The sequence below is a fragment of the Wyeomyia smithii genome, chromosome 2 (genome assembly GCF_029784165.1).
Source record: "Wyeomyia smithii strain HCP4-BCI-WySm-NY-G18 chromosome 2, ASM2978416v1, whole genome shotgun sequence".
NCBI lineage: Eukaryota > Metazoa > Arthropoda > Insecta > Diptera > Culicidae > Wyeomyia > Wyeomyia smithii.
The window spans coordinates 134,206,257-134,225,746 of NC_073695.1; the positions used below are offsets into that span (position 1 = coordinate 134,206,257).

The window sequence follows — 19,490 nt, forward strand, 5'->3', positions numbered from 1 at the left end:
GCCCCCCAAAAGAATGTCAGATACAAGTTTGCAATACGAGTCTGCGTTTTTTAGTCTCATATTGTCCTGCAAGTCTACTTTGTTTCACGTTCTAGTCCTAATAGGCAGAATAATTGAAAATCCGCTTTCACAAAGACACCTAGAAAGAAATTTTGATTGCCTATCAAACTTACCAACAATTTCGCAGCCCCCTAGATGAGCCTCGCGGCTCCCTTGCCGGCCGTGGACCCCCGGTTGGGAACCACTGTGTTAGAAATTTATGGTAACTTTGCTTGATCTACAGTTATCAACTTAGTGTTATAATAGCACTTTCATTGTTTTTGATTAGGAACCTTCGAGGTGAACCAAAAACAAGCATATGCAATTTACTTGTTCGGAAATACTTGAACCACGCTTGGTAGGATGGTCACCATAGATACGAACTTATTGCGTGGTATCTTGGTTTACAATATTAGTATTTTACCTGGTTAAATCATTAAAGAGGGTAAAAACGAGGTTTTTTGTTATGAACACAACTCATCAGCAGAAAGTCGTGGACTAGCGAAACCACCAGCGTTTGAAAGTTCTATTGTTATACTTCCATATACTTACTACCGAATCTGGATCTACCTGCCCCTAAGAAAGATACAGTGATTTGAAATATGGCAAAAAAAATAAAAAATAGCCCATAACTCATAGTTTTTCAAACAATACGAGTATAGTACCTTCCAGACAGTTGTGTATATTGATGCTACTAACAACTTTGTAGAACATAGTGAAGGCCTAGAAAATAGAAAAAAGTATGTTTCATTGAAAAATGTGTTTTGACAGGTCTATTTTCAATAAAAACTCTCTAAGTCAATTTGAGTAACAGATACGAATTGTTTGTCTTCGGCAAAGTTGGTCGTATTGGTTATACCTATAACTTTACCGAAGACACCAACTCTGTATCTCGATGGAGCAAAAAAATAAATTTTTCATCTCACTTTTGAGGGGATTTATCACAAATCTCATAGCACCAAAAGATGCAGGAGGTATTACCCACCATTTTTGCTGAAGACGTCATAATTGTATATCCAACGTACGTGGAGTTATCAATTTAGCGCGTCTAAATCGACTTTTAAACCACTGTGCATTGTTCTGGTAAAGTTACTTTACGGTGTATATAGTAGTTAAGTTTTACTCAAATTTAGGTGATTTTAAATCATGCATGATTAATTTTACCTAAAAGTGAGTAAAAATGTTTTACTGCTCCATTTTGATTGTTGCATCAGATGAAAATTTACAGCGTCACGTTTGGTTTAGTGTTTTAGTGAAAATATTTGGATATTTTATAAGAAAATTACGTAATTATAGTAAATTGCGAGAAACAATGGAGCGGGAGGCAGATATTCAGCACAATCAATTTGTTGGTGAGTAAAATGTTAAAAACATATATTTTATCAATAAAAAATTATTATTTAGCTCTGTTTACCTCGTAAGCGTAACAGCGCAATGCAATAGTTTACCAAATACTCAATCATGTTATTGATTTCAATCAACTAGCATTGCAAAGTAAAATTTTGGCTACTCGGAAGTTATTCCATTGTCGAAAGTTTGTTTTTATTGTTACAAGCAGCATGAAAATTATTCTGCTGAAGGTATTATGCGAATGGTAACCGATTATGACCTGAGGGAGATCGAACATTTAATAACGTTTAGTAAGGCTGACCAGATTTTCTCGGGAAAGTAATACATTAATACAAAGTACATTTAAAAAAAATTCCGCTGATTTTGCGCAGTGATTTTTGTAAATAAGGTCGTGGAATTTGTCAAATGGAAAATCGAGATTTGACCTAACAGTTATCATCGCTCTCACGGTCGGTCTGAACGATACTGCTCCGTTGTAAACGATACGTCTGGTTAGCTTACGTTTAGTATAATAAATGTCGTTCTAATAATTCATTGATAATAGATAAGCATTCAATCGTTACTCTAAAACTACTCTGTATTTTGTTAAAGGATTTTAATGTCACATCGATGGATGTCGTCAAACAGTATATGGATACATCGAGGAACTCAAGAAACATTTCCAATTAATTTACAAGCTACCAACGAGCCAAAAACCCGTTTTACCTTTCAAGTGCTCTATGTGTGGAGACTTTTTTTTTCTATGACTTGAAGCGACACGTTTTGAAAAAACATCCTCTTAAAGATTTAAACCTGAACATACATAATAATGAAGAGTTGGTACATGGCACAGACCCCACACCGTCTTTGACAGAAGCATCGAATTCCACGTTCAAACACAAAATTGAAAATCCATTTTTTTACGATGAACCAGTTTCTCTTGAGGAAGCAACTAATGCTGTTATACAGTTGATTACAGAACTGAGATGTGATTTAGCGCTTCCAGAGAGAAAACTGCAGACCTTTATTCATGGTTTTACATATGTGTTAGAGTGGAGTCAACGTTACAGCTTGACATTGATCAAGGAATAGTTATTATCTAAACACCAATCTTTCGATGATACTGACACGAAAGAGCTACTCAACTCTTTGTACATACCGAACATAATTTCAGACGTGTTAACTCCCCAAGCCAATGTGTAATTTCTTTCGTTAAAATCTGGTTGTTCCATCCCAGAGCCAGTAGAGACCGTTCTGAACTTGCGTAAAATAACAAAATGTGTGTCAACTAGCCAGGTGTTTGGGCGAAAATTTCAACAAATGGTGACTAATGGACGTCCAGTGATAAAAAATGAAACTATTAAGGAATCTTATCATTACATTTCTGTAATTGATACCCTACGCTTAGTGATGTCCAATGCTGATGCGCGAGCAATGATTGAAAACGAGGAAGTTGTATTAGAAGGAAGCTTAAAGTCATTTAAAGATGGGGCACGGTACAAACAGCATTCTTTTTTGGATAAATATCCGAATGCTTTAAGGCTCTCTATGCACATCGATGAGGGAGAATATTTGAATCCTCTTGGAACGAAAAAAGGAAAAAACAAACTAACTAAGGTGTGTTTCAAAATTCAAAATTTTGATCCTCGTATAAATTCATGACTTGATAGGATATACGTTGCGTTAATTGTTAAATCTAGTATCCTGAAAAAGTTCGGCTACAAACAAGTTCTACGACCGTTAATGGCGGATTTATCTATGCTAGAATCAGTGGATGGTGTTAATGTAAAAATAGAATCAGGTTTTTGGACAATGCGAGCAGCCTCAGTTAGTGTATTAGGAGATACTTTAGCTGTCCATGACATCTACGGAATGTTGAGTCCAGCAGCAACATATTTTTGCAGGATGTGTAAAATCAGTAGAAGTGATTTACTAAACGGAAACTTTGGAGATAATTATATTCAAAGAACAACTGAGTCAGTCGAAAGTGACTTATGTTCAATAGGTCGTAAAAATATGGTACCCTCACAGTGTGGACTTAGAGAAACTTCGGCACTTCATCAGTTACGATCTTTTCGTTGGCCCGAAAACTATTGTTTCGACCATATGCACGATTTGTTAGAGGGTGTTTTTCCAATGATTTAAAGAGAATTTTTGATTCTGCAGTGAACGAATATAAAATTTTGACTGATGAACAGATTAATGAAATGATTAACGGGTTCGATTATGGCCATACAGAAATAACTGAAAAGCCTTCTGCCAATATATCAAGCGCACATCTGAGATCAAGTGGACACACTATCAGCCAATCTGCTTCTCAATGTTGGTTGCTTCTGCGCGCGTTTCCCTTCATTTTCAACAACATTTCGAAACTCAATGATCTCTTTCCTAAGCTATTTGGTGCAATGTTGAAAATAAGTTTTATTAGTTTCTCTACACACTTACATTTAATCACCGAATTCGTTTTTTTTCACCGACTTTTCAACAGCTGAGCGCTCGGTAAAACGTTCGGTAATATAAACCACTACCGACCGGTCAGTAATCAAATTGTTGTTGCTTTCTGTCATTATTACCGACCTAATTTGTGAAAACGGCGAATGCAATTAGTTGCCAAAACCACCGATCAAATCTGTAAGTTTTGTAAGACAGTACCGAAAGATCTGTGATGTTTATTTGTTCACTTTTGATTATTTAAGAAAACCAGAAATATGATGTAACGTAAATTTATATTAATATTTTTATTCAAATATTATTAAAAAATTTAACTATTGAAAACTAAAAAAATCAAAAAACCAAGGTTCGCCGCACCAACTTCGTACGAGTGAAAATCGATTAAACGTTTTTTGCTGCTGTGGGCTGTGCATGAACTTCATGCCAGTTGTGCTCAGAGTTTCAAAGCCGAGGATCTTCTGGATGTGTCCATTAACATGGCGGTGTAAACTATTTACGTAGCATGCAACAGATGCTCGGAAGTAGAAGCAAATAATGTGACGGTTTGATGCCTAAAATATTTACAAATTTTATTATCATATACTTACGGAAAATTTGTGCTATGCGATCATCTTCTTGCTGAAGTTGTTGGAAAACGCCCTCCATTTTTCTTTTCGCAGGAACTTCAATGTTCAAACGAACCGAGAATGTGACTCGACAACTTGACAAGAAGGAGAACAACGAATAGAGAAAATTTGACAGCTCTATGGTTGGTCCGGTAGTTTTTTACCAATATTCGGTAAAAGTTTAATTTACCAAACAGTTCAGCAGAAAGTATAGCAGGATTCAGTAAAATTATTTGCTGAATACAGAAAACATGTAAAGTTACATCAATTTTACAAACTACTCTGTATTTTCTCAAACTTACCGATCGAAATTGTAATAATAATTACCGAACTTTTATTATCTGATTGAGTGTGTGGGCTGTGCATGAACTTCATGCCAGTTGTGCTCAGAGTTTCAAAGCCGAGGATCTTCTCTATGTGTCCATTAACATGGCGGTGTAAACTATTTACGTAGCATGCAACAGATGCTCGGAAGTAGAAGCAAATAATGTGACGGTTTGATGCCTAAAATATTTACAAATTTGATCATCATATACTTACGAAAAATTTGTGCTATGCGATCATCTTCTTGCTGAAGTTGTTGGAAAACGTCCTCCATTTTTCTTTTCGCAGGAACTTCAATGTTCAAACGAACCGAGAATGTGACTCGACAACTTGACAAGAAGGAGAACAACGAATAAAGAAAAATTGACAGCTCTATGGTTGGTCCGGTAGTTTTTACGAATATTCGGTAGAAGTTTAATTTACCAAACAGTTCAGCAGAAAGTATAGCATGATTCAGTAAAATTATTTGCTGAATACAGAAAATATGTAAAGTTACATCAATTTTACAAACTACTCTGTATTTTCTCAAACTTACCGATCGAAATTGTAATAATAATTACCGAACTTTTATTATCTGATTGAGTGTGTAAGAAGCTTGATTTAGGCCAAGTCGACGAACTAAAAGCGGCTATTTCCAGTTTCCATGTGCTAATCAAACAATGTTTTCCCAACATGAAAGCCATCAACAAGATACATCACATCGTGCACTATCCACAAGTTTGTCTACAAATTAGTCCAATTAGTAACAGCAGCTGTCTCATGTTCGAATCAAAATTTAAAGAGTCCAAAGCTCAAGCCAAAACTAGTAATAATTTTAAAAACATTTCATACAGCCTTACGAAGCGCTTAAGTTTAAAACAAGCCAACTCAATTATTAATCATAGTTATGTAATTAATCAAGTTAAAATTATATCTGCATCGATCATAGATAAAAACGTCCTGAATTATTCAACACTTGTTTATGATTTACCTAAAATTGTTCAAACCGTGAATCATTTCAAGATAAATGGTACAAATTTTCGACCCGGTTATGTAGTAGAGTATACAAAATGCAATGAAAATTATTATGGCATACTCATGTTGGCTTAGAAAGTTCACAATAGTTTTATCTACATAATTCAAGAATTGGATGTTGTTAAGTTCGATTGTTTAAAATTTTCTTTCAAGGTTATCATTACACAAAGGCTGGTAAGGATTGAACATGATAAAATACTCTCAAAAAAATGTTATAGTTTGTGGTCATGTTGCCAGTCGATGTTAATGAAGGTTTTTATTATATAAGTCTCAAATATAACGATGATTAAACTGATAATCCGCTAACACGTAATGCTAAACATTGCTACCGAGAAATCATTCACATCACTCACATCTACAAACAATACAAATCAATAATTGCTTGCCTATGTTGATTGATATGCATGAGAAAAAAACATATATGTGTAGAAAAGCATGTTTGTGTTTATGGAAAAGTAGGGGTTGATCAATTTATAAGATCCTGCAACAGCTCTGGGGCGTCTTAACCATAATCTACCAAATTTCACACCATGGTTGTTCTGAAAAATGTGTTCACCTTACACTTGTTCATCGAATGAACCCAGAAAAAAGTATAAAACAAAGTCCCCTCAGCTCCAACCTCCACAAAAACACTAATTTTCCCACCTATAGAAAAGCTGTTTCATGAAGTTAAGTTAAGTCGTGACGTTAAGCTTTTCCTCGATGAGAACTTTGTTCGCACCACCCCCCCCCCTCTAAAACCGGACCGGCTATGATCAGAAAGCACCCTTAATCCAGATTTGAGCTCTGCATCATTGTGAAAAGTACTTTCAAACTTTCTTTTATTTCATTTTACAGCTGATGGCCATAATAGCGGGATCATTCGGTACGACGCCTGTGATGTACTCAACCTAGGCGAAACAAGTGGTCGCCTCACTATCATGGGCTTTATTTCTCAAAATACTGATGTTTCAACATCAACAAGTGGACCTGGAGTTTTTTGTAATCGACATCCAGAATCTCAACAAATAGTAAGTCATTCTGCAGCATATGGTGAGAAGCTTATTTTAAGCAGCTTTACCAGCCTATGTATTGAGATGAAATACTCGAAATGTGTACAAACATTACAAACATAAGGATATCCAATTGTTAGCTATCCTTTTCTCTATTCGCACTTGTTTTCAGATTATAAAACTAACTGAGCAAGCTTTAACAGTAATCAATTGAAGTTTCCAATCGAGGACACTAATTTAAGTAGTTTGCATCTGTTTTGCAGGGGATTTTCTCTAACACCCAAATGGCGATTGATGTTCATTCGAAGTTTTCTTTCTGTGTTGAACGGTATTTTCTATATTCGTAAGACAGCTAGTTAATCAAAGTTTTCATTCACATTATTGAAATTGTCAATATTGATCAGATTTTAGAAGTTTATGGCCCGTTTTCTTCGAATGATTGAAGGCTGTATTACACTCTTTGACCAAGCGTCAAATAGTTGTCATAAGGTCAAAGATAATTGATAACAGACACGATGTCGAATAAATTTGACCATTATGTCAAAAGGTCAAATATTTGACCATTGGTCAAAGAGTGTAATACAGGCTTAAATTAGGTGCATCTGCTTAAGCTGTTCCTTACGCTATTAGAGTAAAAAAGACGATGCAATAAATTATCAATACCTGTTATAATCTTTCAGTCAATTCGAACTACTCTGGAGAGTGATAAAGGAAGATTTCAAAAAGTTCTCACCCGTAAATTAGATTTACAAATTGTACCGAGTGGACCTGAGTTGAAGCATATGAACCGAATACTTACCAATTACTTTTTCGGGAGTCAGATTCTACATGAAATAAGGTAGGCCCAATAACCCTTTTCAATATTAAATATATGTAATTTATTGAAACATTAACAAATTTGTGTTAATCGTTGTAGATACCCCACAGCGCATGATAAACAAACGTTGGCGAATCGTATCTTAGAAGCTTTTCCCCATCTAGAACAAACGCGCATGCATCCAGATGCTCCCAGAGAAGTAACTTAAACTTTAAAGCATGTAATTATACAGTCATATATTAAATTCCTTTTTAAGTCTTACTTTTTTTTGGAAATCTGGTGGAAAAGGATCAGGACTACATACCGGAATAATTGAAACGCGTGTAGCAAATATGCGGAAATATATTTCCCCAGATGAGCGACTTTTTCGTCGTAAAACACTGCACTTGAAGGTTGCACCGTCAGCATCTATCTACGAGCTTGCCGCTGGTATTGCCGCACTCAATCCTGTTCTACAAAATGGCCGAGTTATCTCGGAAGGCATGGCACAATGTGTTGAATTGCATAAATATCTCTTAGACGTGAAAACATCCGCATTTCCTGGAATACGATGGCATAATGGTGAGTTACTGGAAAAAAAATTACTAATTCAACAATATTCTAAAATCTTTCTCGAAATTTTAAAAATAAAACTATTGAATATCTAGTACAGATACAACAAGCATTCGAGCGAATTCATCCTGGTTACAATAAACAGGCTGATATGGAAAAAACTCTTACAACTGCGTTGATGCTAGAAACTCAATGGGCTGAAGTCAAAAGCAGTAAGGACTAAATGTTAATTTTTAGGATTATCCTTGACTTTAGCGGATGAACGAATGAACAATCTTTAATTATTTATTTTCATTGATTGCAGAATTCGTACGAGGCGCTCCACGCATTATGCAAATTTTAACGAATCGTGGCATTAAGCGAACAGCCAATGATGAATATCTATCCACAGCGGAGATTTCAGCCATGCCTTTGATCAGGTGGATTAACGTAAGTATCGATAACGATATTCATTTATTTTTAGGTCTCTTATTTTTGAAACTTAGCTCTAAATCAAGTTCTGTATGATTGCATCTATTCGTAATAATTTCAATCTTAATGTTATTTCCCCACCGACACATAACTCATAAAAGTACAGTTACTTTTTGACCTATATATTTTTCAAACAAAAGTTCAATTACTCGTTTTTTTTAGCCGGACACTAACAGACAAGACACCGAAGTTTTCAATGATCATCTTAATGATTTAGCTCAATTCGATCCCCACATTGTTTGCATCGCACCAACATTTGAGGAGGGCAGTATGTTTATCATCTTTAAAGACAACATTATACCATGTGGATGTTGTGCTATCCAGGCGATTGATTCGTTGTTGAAGTCATTCGATGTGCTAGGCCAACAAGTGCCCCCTTTACTAAGAAAGTTTTATGATTTCATATGCATACATTTGTTTAAGACATCTATATAGTTTGTAAAAGCAATGCTGTATCAGCACTATGTGCTAGATTTCGCGAACTAGATGAAAATCCATAATGTCGTTGTATTTCTCAAACCTCGATTAATAGAAAAACTACGGTTTTTAATGTACATATCCAAGCACTTCCAAAATAAACTTGTTTACTTGTAAATATGAAAAAGTAACTATTATGTCAATTGCAAAATTGAGAATCCCATTCAATTAACTGCTTCAATGATAAAAATCAAATCTCAACACGTAAAAATTACCTACATTTAAGTTTTTTTTACCAATTTTGATTACGGCAAAAGTTGGGTATAAATCACCTAGTCTTCACATCAACGCAATTACCTAATAGTTGGTAATGCTATTTTACCGAATATTGCCTTCCCGCACAGAGCTGCCTAGTTGCGCATATTTGACCTATTTTTGGGTCTTTTTAGTTTTCTGTGCACTCGTTTGATTTTACTATAAATAAGGGCATCCTGGTTGGCAAATGGCTGGACACGTGTAACTTGAGACCCTAATGTGGCCATTCACCTCTGTCCAGCAACTCCTATCCCAACCTCCACGTGGTGCCGACCGGAATACGAGTAACCTTAGCGGAGATCGGGTAACCAACCCCGGTGGAAACTATGGTCGTATGCTGACTGGAAAGGGGGTCGTACGCGGCTGTATCCCTATAGGGGCGGCGTACAACAGCGTCTGACCCGGAGCGGGCGGCTGAATTATGGAATGCTGTATCCCGCCAGCTACACCTAAGATGGCAGCCCCATCAGCAGGATGTAAGTATCGCGACCCTGGTAAGGTAGCATACCGAAACCTTTCATCAACCACGAACAACGATTTTAGAAATACGGAACGGATCAACCGGCAAAGACCTAGGCTACGAACACGGAAAAAGATTAAGGTAAACGATTGGAAATTGGGTACTTGGAACGTCCGATCTCTCATAGAACCGGCGCGGGTTGGCTTGCTTGCTCGAGAACTACAGCGGCAGGGAGTCGAAATCGCAGCGATTCAGGAGGTTCGGTGGCCAAATTCCGGAGAAAGGGAATTCCGTGCAGTAGACCCTATTGCACGCACTTCTTTCAAGTATCACATCTACTACAGTGGCGGCAAAGCAGCGGAACGGGGCGTCGGTTTCGTAGTGCTGGGAAATCAGAAAACAAGAGTCATCCGGTGGAGGCCCGTAGATGACCGTTTATGCGTGTTGAGGATTAAGGGCAAATTCTTCAACTACAGTTTAATCAACACCTACGCACCGACAAACGACAAATCCGATGAAGTCAAAGATGAGTTTTATGACAAGCTTGAGCAAATCTATGACGAGTGCCCAAAACACGACGTAAAAGTCGTCATCGGAGACGCAAAGGCACAGGTTGGGAGGGAGGAATTCTTCCGTCCGGTCATTGGAAGGCATAGCCTCCACTCGTCAACCAATGAAAACGGCCTGAGGCTGATAAACTTTGCCGCGGCCAGAGGAATGGCCATATGTAGCTCCTATTTTCCACGTTTGAATATTCGGGAACACACCTGGAGGCATCCAAATGGAGAAGCCTGCTCCCAGATCGATCACGTACTGATTGACGGTCGGCACTTTTCGGATGTTACTGATGTTAGGTCTTTTCGGGGACCAAACATTGACTCTGACCATTTTCTCGTCGTTTGTAAGGTCCGCGCACGGTTGTCGAACGTGCTGAAATCTCGCACAGAGAGGACGACGCGTTTCAACATTCAGCGGTTGAAAGCTGATGGCGTGGCAGCAAAATACGCCAGAGAGCTGGATCAACGGATCGCAGCACAGCAGGAGGAAGGAGTGGAAGACATAAATGGGCTGTGGAGCAGTATTCACGGCGCCATCGAAACGACTGCGAGAGAGGTGGTAGGTACGACGCGTGGTAGACAGTCTAACGGCTGGTTCGATGCCGAGTGCCAGAGAGCGACAGATTAGAAGAACCGTGCCAGGTTCCGCATGCTCACTGCGGCTACGCGTCAGAACAGAGAGAGGTACAGGGTGGCAAGAGCTGCCGAAAATAGAACCCACCGTCGGAAGAAGCGCGAGTACGAGGAGCAGGTGCTCGCCAGCGCAGAGGACAGCTATGCTGAAAACGACGTGCGGAGATTCTACAGAACTGTCAACAAAGTCAGAAGCAGGAATTTCCCTGTGCCGGTCATGTGTAATGACAAGGACGGCAACCTGCTTACTGATAAACCGACGGTTGCAGCCAGGTGGAAGGAGCATTTTCAGGCGCTATTGAACGGTGAGGAGCCGGATGAGCAGAGCAGGAACAGGATGACGATTATGAGTGACGAACAAGCTGTGGAGCCACCAACACAGGAGGAGGTGAAAAAGGCGATTAGTGAGCTGAAAAACGGCAAGGCCGCTGGGAAGGACGGTATCCTGGCCGAACTTCTAAAAGCGGAAAGCGAGCGGCTGTACTATGCGGTCCACCAGATAATACTAAGAATCTGGGCGGACGAACAAATGTCGAACGACTGGTTGGAAGGCCTCATATGCCCTATCTATAAGAAGGGACATCGATTGGATTGTGGCAACTATCGAGGGATAACGTTGCTCAACTCCGCATATAAAGTGCTCTCCCGTATCCTGTTCTTCAGATTGAGACCGCTAGCGGAATCTTTTGTTGGCGAATACCAGGCTGGTTTCCGACACGACGGATCAAATTTTCACCCTGCGACAGATCCTCGATAAGTTCCGGGAGTGCAACTTATCGATTCACCATCTGTTTGTGGACTTCAGGGCGGCATACGACTCTGTGAAAAGAAACGAGCTGCGGCAGATCATGCTGGAACACGGTTTCCCTGCGAAACTAATAGTGCTGAGTCGTATTACTGGAGGGATCAAAATCGTGCGTGCGGATAGCTGGCGAGACATCAGCCGCGTTCGTAACGTTGGATGGACTGAAGCAGGGGGATGCGCTCGCCAACCTACTGTTTAACATCGCTCTTGAGGGTGCAGTACGAAGAGCAAACGTCGAAAGAAACGGTACGATCATCACAAAATATCACATGCTTCTTGGCTTTGCGGACGACGTCGATATCATCGGTATCAACCGTAAGGCCGTGGAGGAGGCCTTCGTACCTTTTAAGAGAGGAGCAGCGAGATTGGGACTTGTCATTAACTCTGCCAAAACGAAGTACATGATAGCTGGCAGAGAGCGTGGGAGTCCCCGTGGTGTTGGTGCTGAGGTGGAGATAGATGGGGAACGATTTGAAGTGGTTGACGAATTCGTTTATCTTGGTACGCTTGTGACATGTGACAACGATATGAGCCGTGAAGTGAAACGACGAGTTGCAGCTGCGAACAGGGCTTTCTACGGACTGCGTAACCAGCTAAGGTCCCGTAGTTTGCAAACTCGCACAAAACTAGCGCTGTATAGGACGCTGATACTCCCGGTGGCCCTTTACGGACATGAAGCATGGACGTTGAAGGAAGCTGATCGACGAGTGCTCGGAGTTTTTGAGCGTAAAGTTCTGCGATCGATACTTGGCGGTAAACTGGAAGATGGAGTGTGGCGCAGACGCATGAATCACGAGTTGTACCAGGTATACAAACATGCTGATATAGTATACAGGTATATATATATAAGGTAATACAGCGGGGCAGGCTTCAGTGGGCTGGACATGTAGCCAGGATGCCTGACGAGAGAGCCGCCAAAACTATCTTCAGTAGAGAACCAGGAAGAGGCCGTCGACTCCGTGGTAGGCCTCGCACGCGGTGGATGTGCGCGGTGGAAGAAGATGCACAATCTGCTGGTGTACGGGGAGACTGGAGAACGGCTGCTCAAGACAGAAGAAGATGGACATCTCTAATTCGTTCGGCCCTGGACCGGTGAACGGTCCGTTAGCCAAAAAAGTAAAAGTAAAGTAAGTAAGGGCATCCTTAACAGTGCGGTATCATATAAGTTGTTATGTCGGTTGTGTACAGCGCGGCTTTTTTGCTCACTCACCTGTTTTCACACCGGTCGTCATGGGCGTAGCCAGAATTTCGTTTAGGGGGGGGGCAAGTTCTTCAAAACTTTAGAAGTAAATAAATAGTGTTTTGAAAAATAGAAATAAATGCTAGTAGTTAGTGATCAACATGGATTTGCCCGGTACTTTTGCCGCTGCAATGTCCTTAGTGGATCAACTGAAAAACCTGTGCAAAAATGTCGTTTGTGCTAACGTATGCGTTATAAAAATGGACTTTTTTCGGATGATGGTGAAAAAACAACTAAGACAGATAAATGAGTTTCATCAATTTCTTATGGAAGGTAATTATATTAGCTTACTTGCAACAAAAAAAAATCTACGATCTTGCGTGCGGCCTTCCGGCAGTTAACCGGAACATTTGCCATAGCGGACGAAAACATGCGTGTAGGCACGTTTTATAATTTTTTTTTTTCGTTTTAATTTTCAATTCCTCCTGAAATTTCGCGACAAAATTGTTGAAGTAGATCTTCAGGCTTGCCAGAAATCCTCAAGAAGACGCAATTTGGGAACGTTAGGCAGGTTCGCCAACTTGGGTACCACATCGACATTTAGACGTTCCATCTCCTCAAACGATCGCTCGAATAGTGAGCCGACTTCAGATCCGGCAAATGCACCGTGTCTTCGGCCTTATAGTATTTTTCGGTGAACGACGCAACTTCCGGCAGGTACTTCGTACTATAAATTTCCCCGTTCATGGCCAGTCCGGAGCGAAAGAAGAGCAGCTTTGACATCCCCTTCTCGCAGATTGTTAGCCACAGCAGCACCGACTTGGGGAACTTGGTGTGTGAAAAAAAATTCCACCTTAGTGGTGAAAGTAAAATACAATGTGCCCTACCAGTCGTTGCCATCCAGGGTGAGACAGGTCTCGTCGTCCATCACCACCGCCACGTCGTAAATTGCCGGGAAAATCGATTTGACCATCTTATTCAGGCACTGCCGCTGCTTCATTGCCTGCAGCTCCGAGATTAGTGAACGGGTATTGGCCGTCCATGTTCGCCCGACATGTATGTCCATGTTCACCAAGCACTGTTTGATCGGTTGCACAGACCAGGCCAAGCGCACGCAGTGATGTAGCCACTTTTCCCACGGTCTCCTTCAGTATCCTTTTGAGCTTCTTGTCGCTCAGGGTCGTCGGCCGTTCGGAACCGGACTTTCTTTCAATGCTCTGATTGGTGTCCAATAGCGCCAAGATGTTGTAGATGCCGGAACGGGTGTATCCGGTGTCGACGAACTGCCGCACGATGCCTGTTTTCGACGCGTTGGAGTACCCTTTTTCGAACGCGCAAATCAAATTTTTTCTGATGACTCATGGATTAATATGATTGTTGCTGCATGCGTAGTTTCGTCAGTGCGTGCAAAGGTAAACCCATGAAAAATTGGCAATTTTTGTCCATTGTTTTTAGCGCAAACGTTATTAGAGTTAATGAAAAAAAAAAATTCTGCACCAATTTCAGCAATTGTTCAGTTTCAGTTTGACATCTCATCCAGCATAAACCTTTAGCAGCGCTGTTATCGGGCTGCTAAATTTGAGAGCGCGATGCTTCCCGGAAGCTCGGCTACTATTTTTCTAGCGCGTTTAGCAGCGACCGGTACGGTGTGAAGTGATGATAGAGTGTTGCCAAACTGGGTATAGAAGCGCACCGTTAAGGATGCCCGTAAAAAGGGTGTACTCACTTTTGTATTGTGTCGCCAGCACTAAATTGTAGTTCAGAAGTCTAACTTTTAACTTCCGAACTTTCTTCCGACTCTAACGTCAAACATAAGATTGACAGTCAGAATCAAAACAACATGATTGTTTTGAACTAAACACATTGGTTAAAATTTCATATAGTTTAAGTCTCCGGAAATCTTGTGTGAACAAAAAATAATCTCCGAAAATTGCGAAAAAATAATTAAATCTCGGGTTACACTACAGCTGTTTCACATATAAACATGTCTAACATGGTTACGCAAACAGTATTTCATCAACATGCTTTGCCCAACACCGTTTATCATGCGTTATACGGCTATTACTTCCTGGGAATATCCAGAACGAAACTTGCACAAATATACGGAGAATCGAAATCAACTATAGGTAATTAAGACTGATTTTGACCCTGGAACTCTTCAATCGAGAACCCATACTGTTTTGAATGAAGCGAAACATAGATTCTACCAAAAGTTTTTCGTTTCCATCAGTGCATCATTCTTCATGAAGCAGGCATGACGTGGAAATGTATTGAGCGAAGAGCCATACAAATTTGGGAGGATGAAATTACGAGGTTCGTTCGAGAGTTATTATCCATTCCTTGGGATCTCAGTAATCTCGTTTTCTTGGACGAAGTAAGCTTCGACAATCGCGAAATGCTGCGCAAAAAGGGATATGGTGTGGTAGGGAAAAAAGTTATTTTTCGCGGCGACTTCTGCAGAAAACCACGAGTATCGTTCCTGTGTTTTCTCGGCGTTGGTGGAATGAATGACAGTTTCTGGACCGATGGAACTTTCAACAGATTAAAGTTTTTTATTGTTGCCGAAAGTTTGCCCTGATGAATAAAGAGGTACATGAATATCCAGGTTTACACTCTATCTGGATTATGGACGGTGCAAGGATCCATTGTGATGCAAATATGATACGCTACCTTCGATCAATTGGCATAATTCCGATATTTTTACCACCGTACTGTCCATTTTTTAATCCAATCGAGATTGCATTTGGACTCATAAGGCGATTATTGAGAAAAGAGCATCTTGAAGGTTCTCCGATTCTCTCTGATATTTGTGATGTAGTTACCCGTTTCAGAATATTCCCAGCGACAAAAATTTTTGAGCACTGTGGTTACCTTCCGGGTGGTACATTTCTGCCAAAGAATGGATTGCGTCATGAAATAATTAGACAATTTTTCTATATTCAAACTTATTCAGCCATAATGGCGAACGCTAGTTAGTTTTTTATTTTATAAAGCATTTGATTGATATAACGAAAAAAAAAACATTATATTGCTTAGTAACGCTTTTCGGTCTTCGAATCGATTTTTGAACTATGGAATAGCTAAAGATTTCAATTTTGGTGATCCACGTCATCACAATCAATCACGCTGTTCATGAAATTATTGCTCAAATCGGTATCCTAGTTCTTCTATTTTCGGTAAGGCTCCATCTAATAACGTTTTAGCATTGATTACAACCTGTTTACATTTCCAATCTCTCTCAGCCATCCACTATTATTGTGTTGAGCGACAATTAATCCTTTATATACGGCCTTCAATCTGCTTGGCTCAGACGTAGCAACCCAACGAAAATATTTCGATAATTGTAATGGTGGTGTTGCAGAACTTTTCAATTCATCATGCTTATGCGCTGGAGACGAGTGAAAAAAATTTGCCCACAGAAGCCATGAGCTGTAATGACCTTCCAGATGAGTATGATTATCGCGGAGTGCATCCGCTAGAGCTGAATCGTCTCTGATTGAATGTGCCCCAGCTTTATCTGTATTTTGTTGAGAAAGTAACTTTCGCAATATGGCTTGATGTTGACTGCTAGTTCCCACATTGATCGACCAAACGTACACATATACTCGCACCTGCTTATCTTTCCAACCTCTCAAAATTCTAGAAGTGAGAGAATCTATTAAATAGAATTTCTTTTTAGTAGTGTCTTGCAGTGAGACGAAGTCATTCGCATCATTCACTGTGGGAGTTGCATTTTCTGACCATTTGGGGATATCGTTATCAAATATCACCTGCCGTTCAATTTTTACCTTTGCAACATCCCATAAAAAATCTACGATATCAGTAACTGTATCTCCATCAGCAGTTAGCCTTGTCCATTCTTTTGGACGCAATTGATTTTTAAAGAAACGTTGAAAAAAGATGGCAGTAAAGGTGAAAACATATCCATTATGCACTGAACCAGCTTCATCTTCCCCATCGAGTGTGCCAGTGGCCTCATTGGCTTCGTACTCCACATACTCATATGCAAATTCGCTGGTTTCGTCGAAATTCCTGGGAATAAATTTACCATTTGTACGCGAATTGAAAGACTTTATATTGTGCATGCAGAGAAAAATCGGAAGCGACGAGTCGCTCGTCTGACAAGGATTTTCCAGCGAATTCAAAAACAACAACAATTGATTCGACATAAAATGTCCCGAAATGCACCGTGCCTTCGGCCTTATAGTATTTTTTGGTGAACGACGCAACTTCCGGCAGGTACTTCGTACTATAAATTTCCCCGTTCATGGCCAGTCCGGAGCGAAAAAAAAACAGCTTTGACATCCCCTTCTCGCTGATTGTTAGCCACAGCAGCACCGTCTTGGGGAACTTGGTGTGTGAAAGAAAATTCCACCTTAGTGGTGGAAGTAAAATACAATGTGCCCTACCAGTCGTTGCCATCCAGGGTGAGACAGGTCTCGTCGTCCATCACGACCGCCACGTCGTAAATTGCCGGGAAAATCGATTTGACCATCTTATTCAGGCGCTGCCGCTGCTTCATTGCCTGCAGCTCCGAGATTGGTGAACGGGTATTGGCCGTCCATGTTCGCCCGACATGTATGTCCATGTTCACCAAGCACTGTTTGATCGGTTGCATAGACCAGGCCAAGCGCACGCATGTAGCCCCTTTTCCCACGGTCTCCTTCTTCAGTATCCTTTTGAGCTTCTTGTCGCTCAGGGTCGTCGGCCGTTCGGAACCGGACTTTCTTTCAATGCTCTGATTGGTGTCCAATAGCGCCAAGATGTTGTAGATGCCGGAACGGGTGTATCCGGTGTCCACGAACTGCCGCACGATGCCTGTTTTCGACGTGTTGGAGTACCGTTTTTCGAACGCGCAAATCAAATTTTTTCTGATGACTCATGGATTAATATGATTGTTGCTGCATGCGTAGTTTCGTCAGTGCGTGCAAAGGTAAACCCATGAAAAATTGGCAATTTTTGTCCATTGTTTTTAGCGCAAACGTTATTAGAGTTAATGAAAAAAAAAATTCTGCACCAATTTCAGCAATTGTTCAGTTTCAGTTTGACATTTCATCCAGCATAAACCTTTAGCAGCGCTGTTATCGGGCTGCTAAATTTGAGAGCGCGATGCTTCCCGGAAGCTCGGCTACTATTTTTCTAGCGCGTTTAGCAGCGACCGGTACGGTGTGAAGTGATGATAGAGTGCTGCCAAACTGGATATAGAAGCGCACCGTTAAGGATGCCCGTAAAAAGAGTGTACTCACTTTTGTATTGTGTCGCCAGCACTAAATTGGAGTTCGGAAGTCTAACTTTCGACTTCCGAACTTTCTTCCGACTCTAACGTCAAACATAAGATTGACAGTCAGAATCAAAACAACATGATTGTTTTGAACTGAACACATTGGTTAAAATTTCATATAGTTTAAGTCTCCGGAAATCTTGTGTGAACAAAAAAAAATCTCCGAAAATTGCGAAAAAATAATTAAATCTCGGGTTACACTACAGCTGTTTCACATATAAACATGTCTAACATGATTACGCAAACAGTATTTCATCAACATGCTTTGCCCAACACCGTTTATCATGCGTTATACGGCTATTACTTCCTGGGAATATCCAGGACGGGACTTGCACAAATATACGGAGAATCGAAATCAACTATAGGTAATTAAGACTGATTTTGACCCTAAGAACTCTTCAATCGAGAACCCATACTGTTTTGGATGAAGCGAAACATAGATTCTACCAAAAGTTTTTCGTTTCCATCAGTGCATCATTCTTCATGAAGCAGGCATGACGTGGAAATGTATAGAGCGAAGAGCCATACAAATTCGGGAGGATGAAATTACGAGGTTCGTTCGAGAGTTATTATCCATTCCTTGGGATCTCAGTAATCTCGTTTTCTTGGACGAAGTAAGCTTCGACAATCGCGAAATGCTGCGCAAAAAGGGATATGGTGTGGTAGGGAAAAAAGTTATTTTTCGCGGCGACTTCTGCAGAAAACCACGATTATCGTTCCTGTGTTTTCTCGGCGTTGGTGGAATGAATGACAGTTTCTGGACCGATGGAACTTTCAACAGATTAAAGTTTTTTATTGTTGCCGAAAGTTTGCCCTGATGAATAAAGAGGTACATGAATATCCAGGTTTACACTCTATCTGGATTATGGACGGTGCAAGGATCCATTGTGATGCAAATATGATACGCTACCTTCGATCAATTGGCATAATTCCGATATTTTTACCACCGTACTGTCCATTTTTTAATCCAATCGAGATTGCATTTGGACTCATAAAGCGATTATTGAGAAAAGAGCATCTTGAAGGTTCTCCGATTCTCTCTGATATTTGTGATGTAGTTACCCGTTTCAGAATATTCCCAGCGACAAAAATTTTTGAGCACTGTGGTTACCTTCCGGGTGGTACATTTCTGCCAAAGAATGGATTGCGTCATGAAATAATTAGACAATTTTTCTATATTCAAACTTATTCAGCCATAATGGCGAACGCTAGTTAGTTTTTTATTTTATAAAGCATTTGATTGATATA

General features: G+C 40.2%; 4 protein-coding genes across 5 annotated transcripts; 3 read left to right on the forward strand and 1 right to left on the reverse strand.

The window, feature by feature from the left end:
- Positions 1-1,254: 1,254 nt before the first annotated feature.
- LOC129724172 (uncharacterized) lies at positions 1,255-9,152 on the forward strand. 2 transcript variants are annotated; one of them, XR_008727883.1, is made up of 8 exons: positions 1,255-1,391; positions 6,600-6,772; positions 7,435-7,592; positions 7,671-7,770; positions 7,828-8,132; positions 8,224-8,335; positions 8,428-8,552; positions 8,757-9,152. XR_008727883.1 is itself a non-coding variant. In XM_055678850.1 (8 exons), exons 4-8 carry the CDS (start codon positions 7,757-7,759, stop codon positions 9,027-9,029), a joined length of 834 nt encoding a protein of 277 aa, XP_055534825.1. In that variant the 5' UTR covers positions 1,255-1,391; positions 6,600-6,772; positions 7,435-7,592; positions 7,671-7,756; the 3' UTR covers positions 9,030-9,152. The 2 variants fall into 2 exon arrangements, 1 of the variants encoding a protein (XP_055534825.1); XM_055678850.1 differs by having other exon boundaries at positions 8,219-8,335.
- Positions 9,153-14,945: 5,793 nt separating this feature from the next.
- Positions 14,946-15,937, forward strand: LOC129719909 (uncharacterized). Its single transcript, XM_055671323.1, is given in 2 exon segments — positions 14,946-15,513; positions 15,516-15,937. Coding segments are annotated over 2 exon segments (990 nt in total).
- A 233-nt stretch (positions 15,938-16,170) lies between these two features.
- LOC129719910 (uncharacterized) lies at positions 16,171-17,046 on the reverse strand. The gene has a single exon (XM_055671324.1). It carries the CDS (start codon positions 17,044-17,046, stop codon positions 16,171-16,173), a length of 876 nt encoding a protein of 291 aa, XP_055527299.1.
- A 1,419-nt stretch (positions 17,047-18,465) lies between these two features.
- On the forward strand, positions 18,466-19,458 carry LOC129719911 (uncharacterized). Its single transcript, XM_055671325.1, is given in 4 exon segments — positions 18,466-18,661; positions 18,664-18,708; positions 18,711-19,034; positions 19,037-19,458. Coding segments are annotated over 4 exon segments (987 nt in total).
- Positions 19,459-19,490: the final 32 nt, after the last annotated feature.

Excerpts from the sequence above, each read along its gene's own strand:
- LOC129724172 (XM_055678850.1), top strand. Across the intron at positions 8,133-8,218 it reads TGGAATACGATGGCATAATG|TACAGATACAACAAGCATTC; the intron begins GTGAGTTACTGG and ends TTGAATATCTAG. Across the intron at positions 8,336-8,427 it reads ATGGGCTGAAGTCAAAAGCA|AATTCGTACGAGGCGCTCCA; the intron begins GTAAGGACTAAA and ends CATTGATTGCAG.
- LOC129719910 (XM_055671324.1), bottom strand. The coding sequence starts at position 17,046 with ATGCACAATATAAAGTCTTTCAATTCGCGTACAAATGGTAAATTTATT.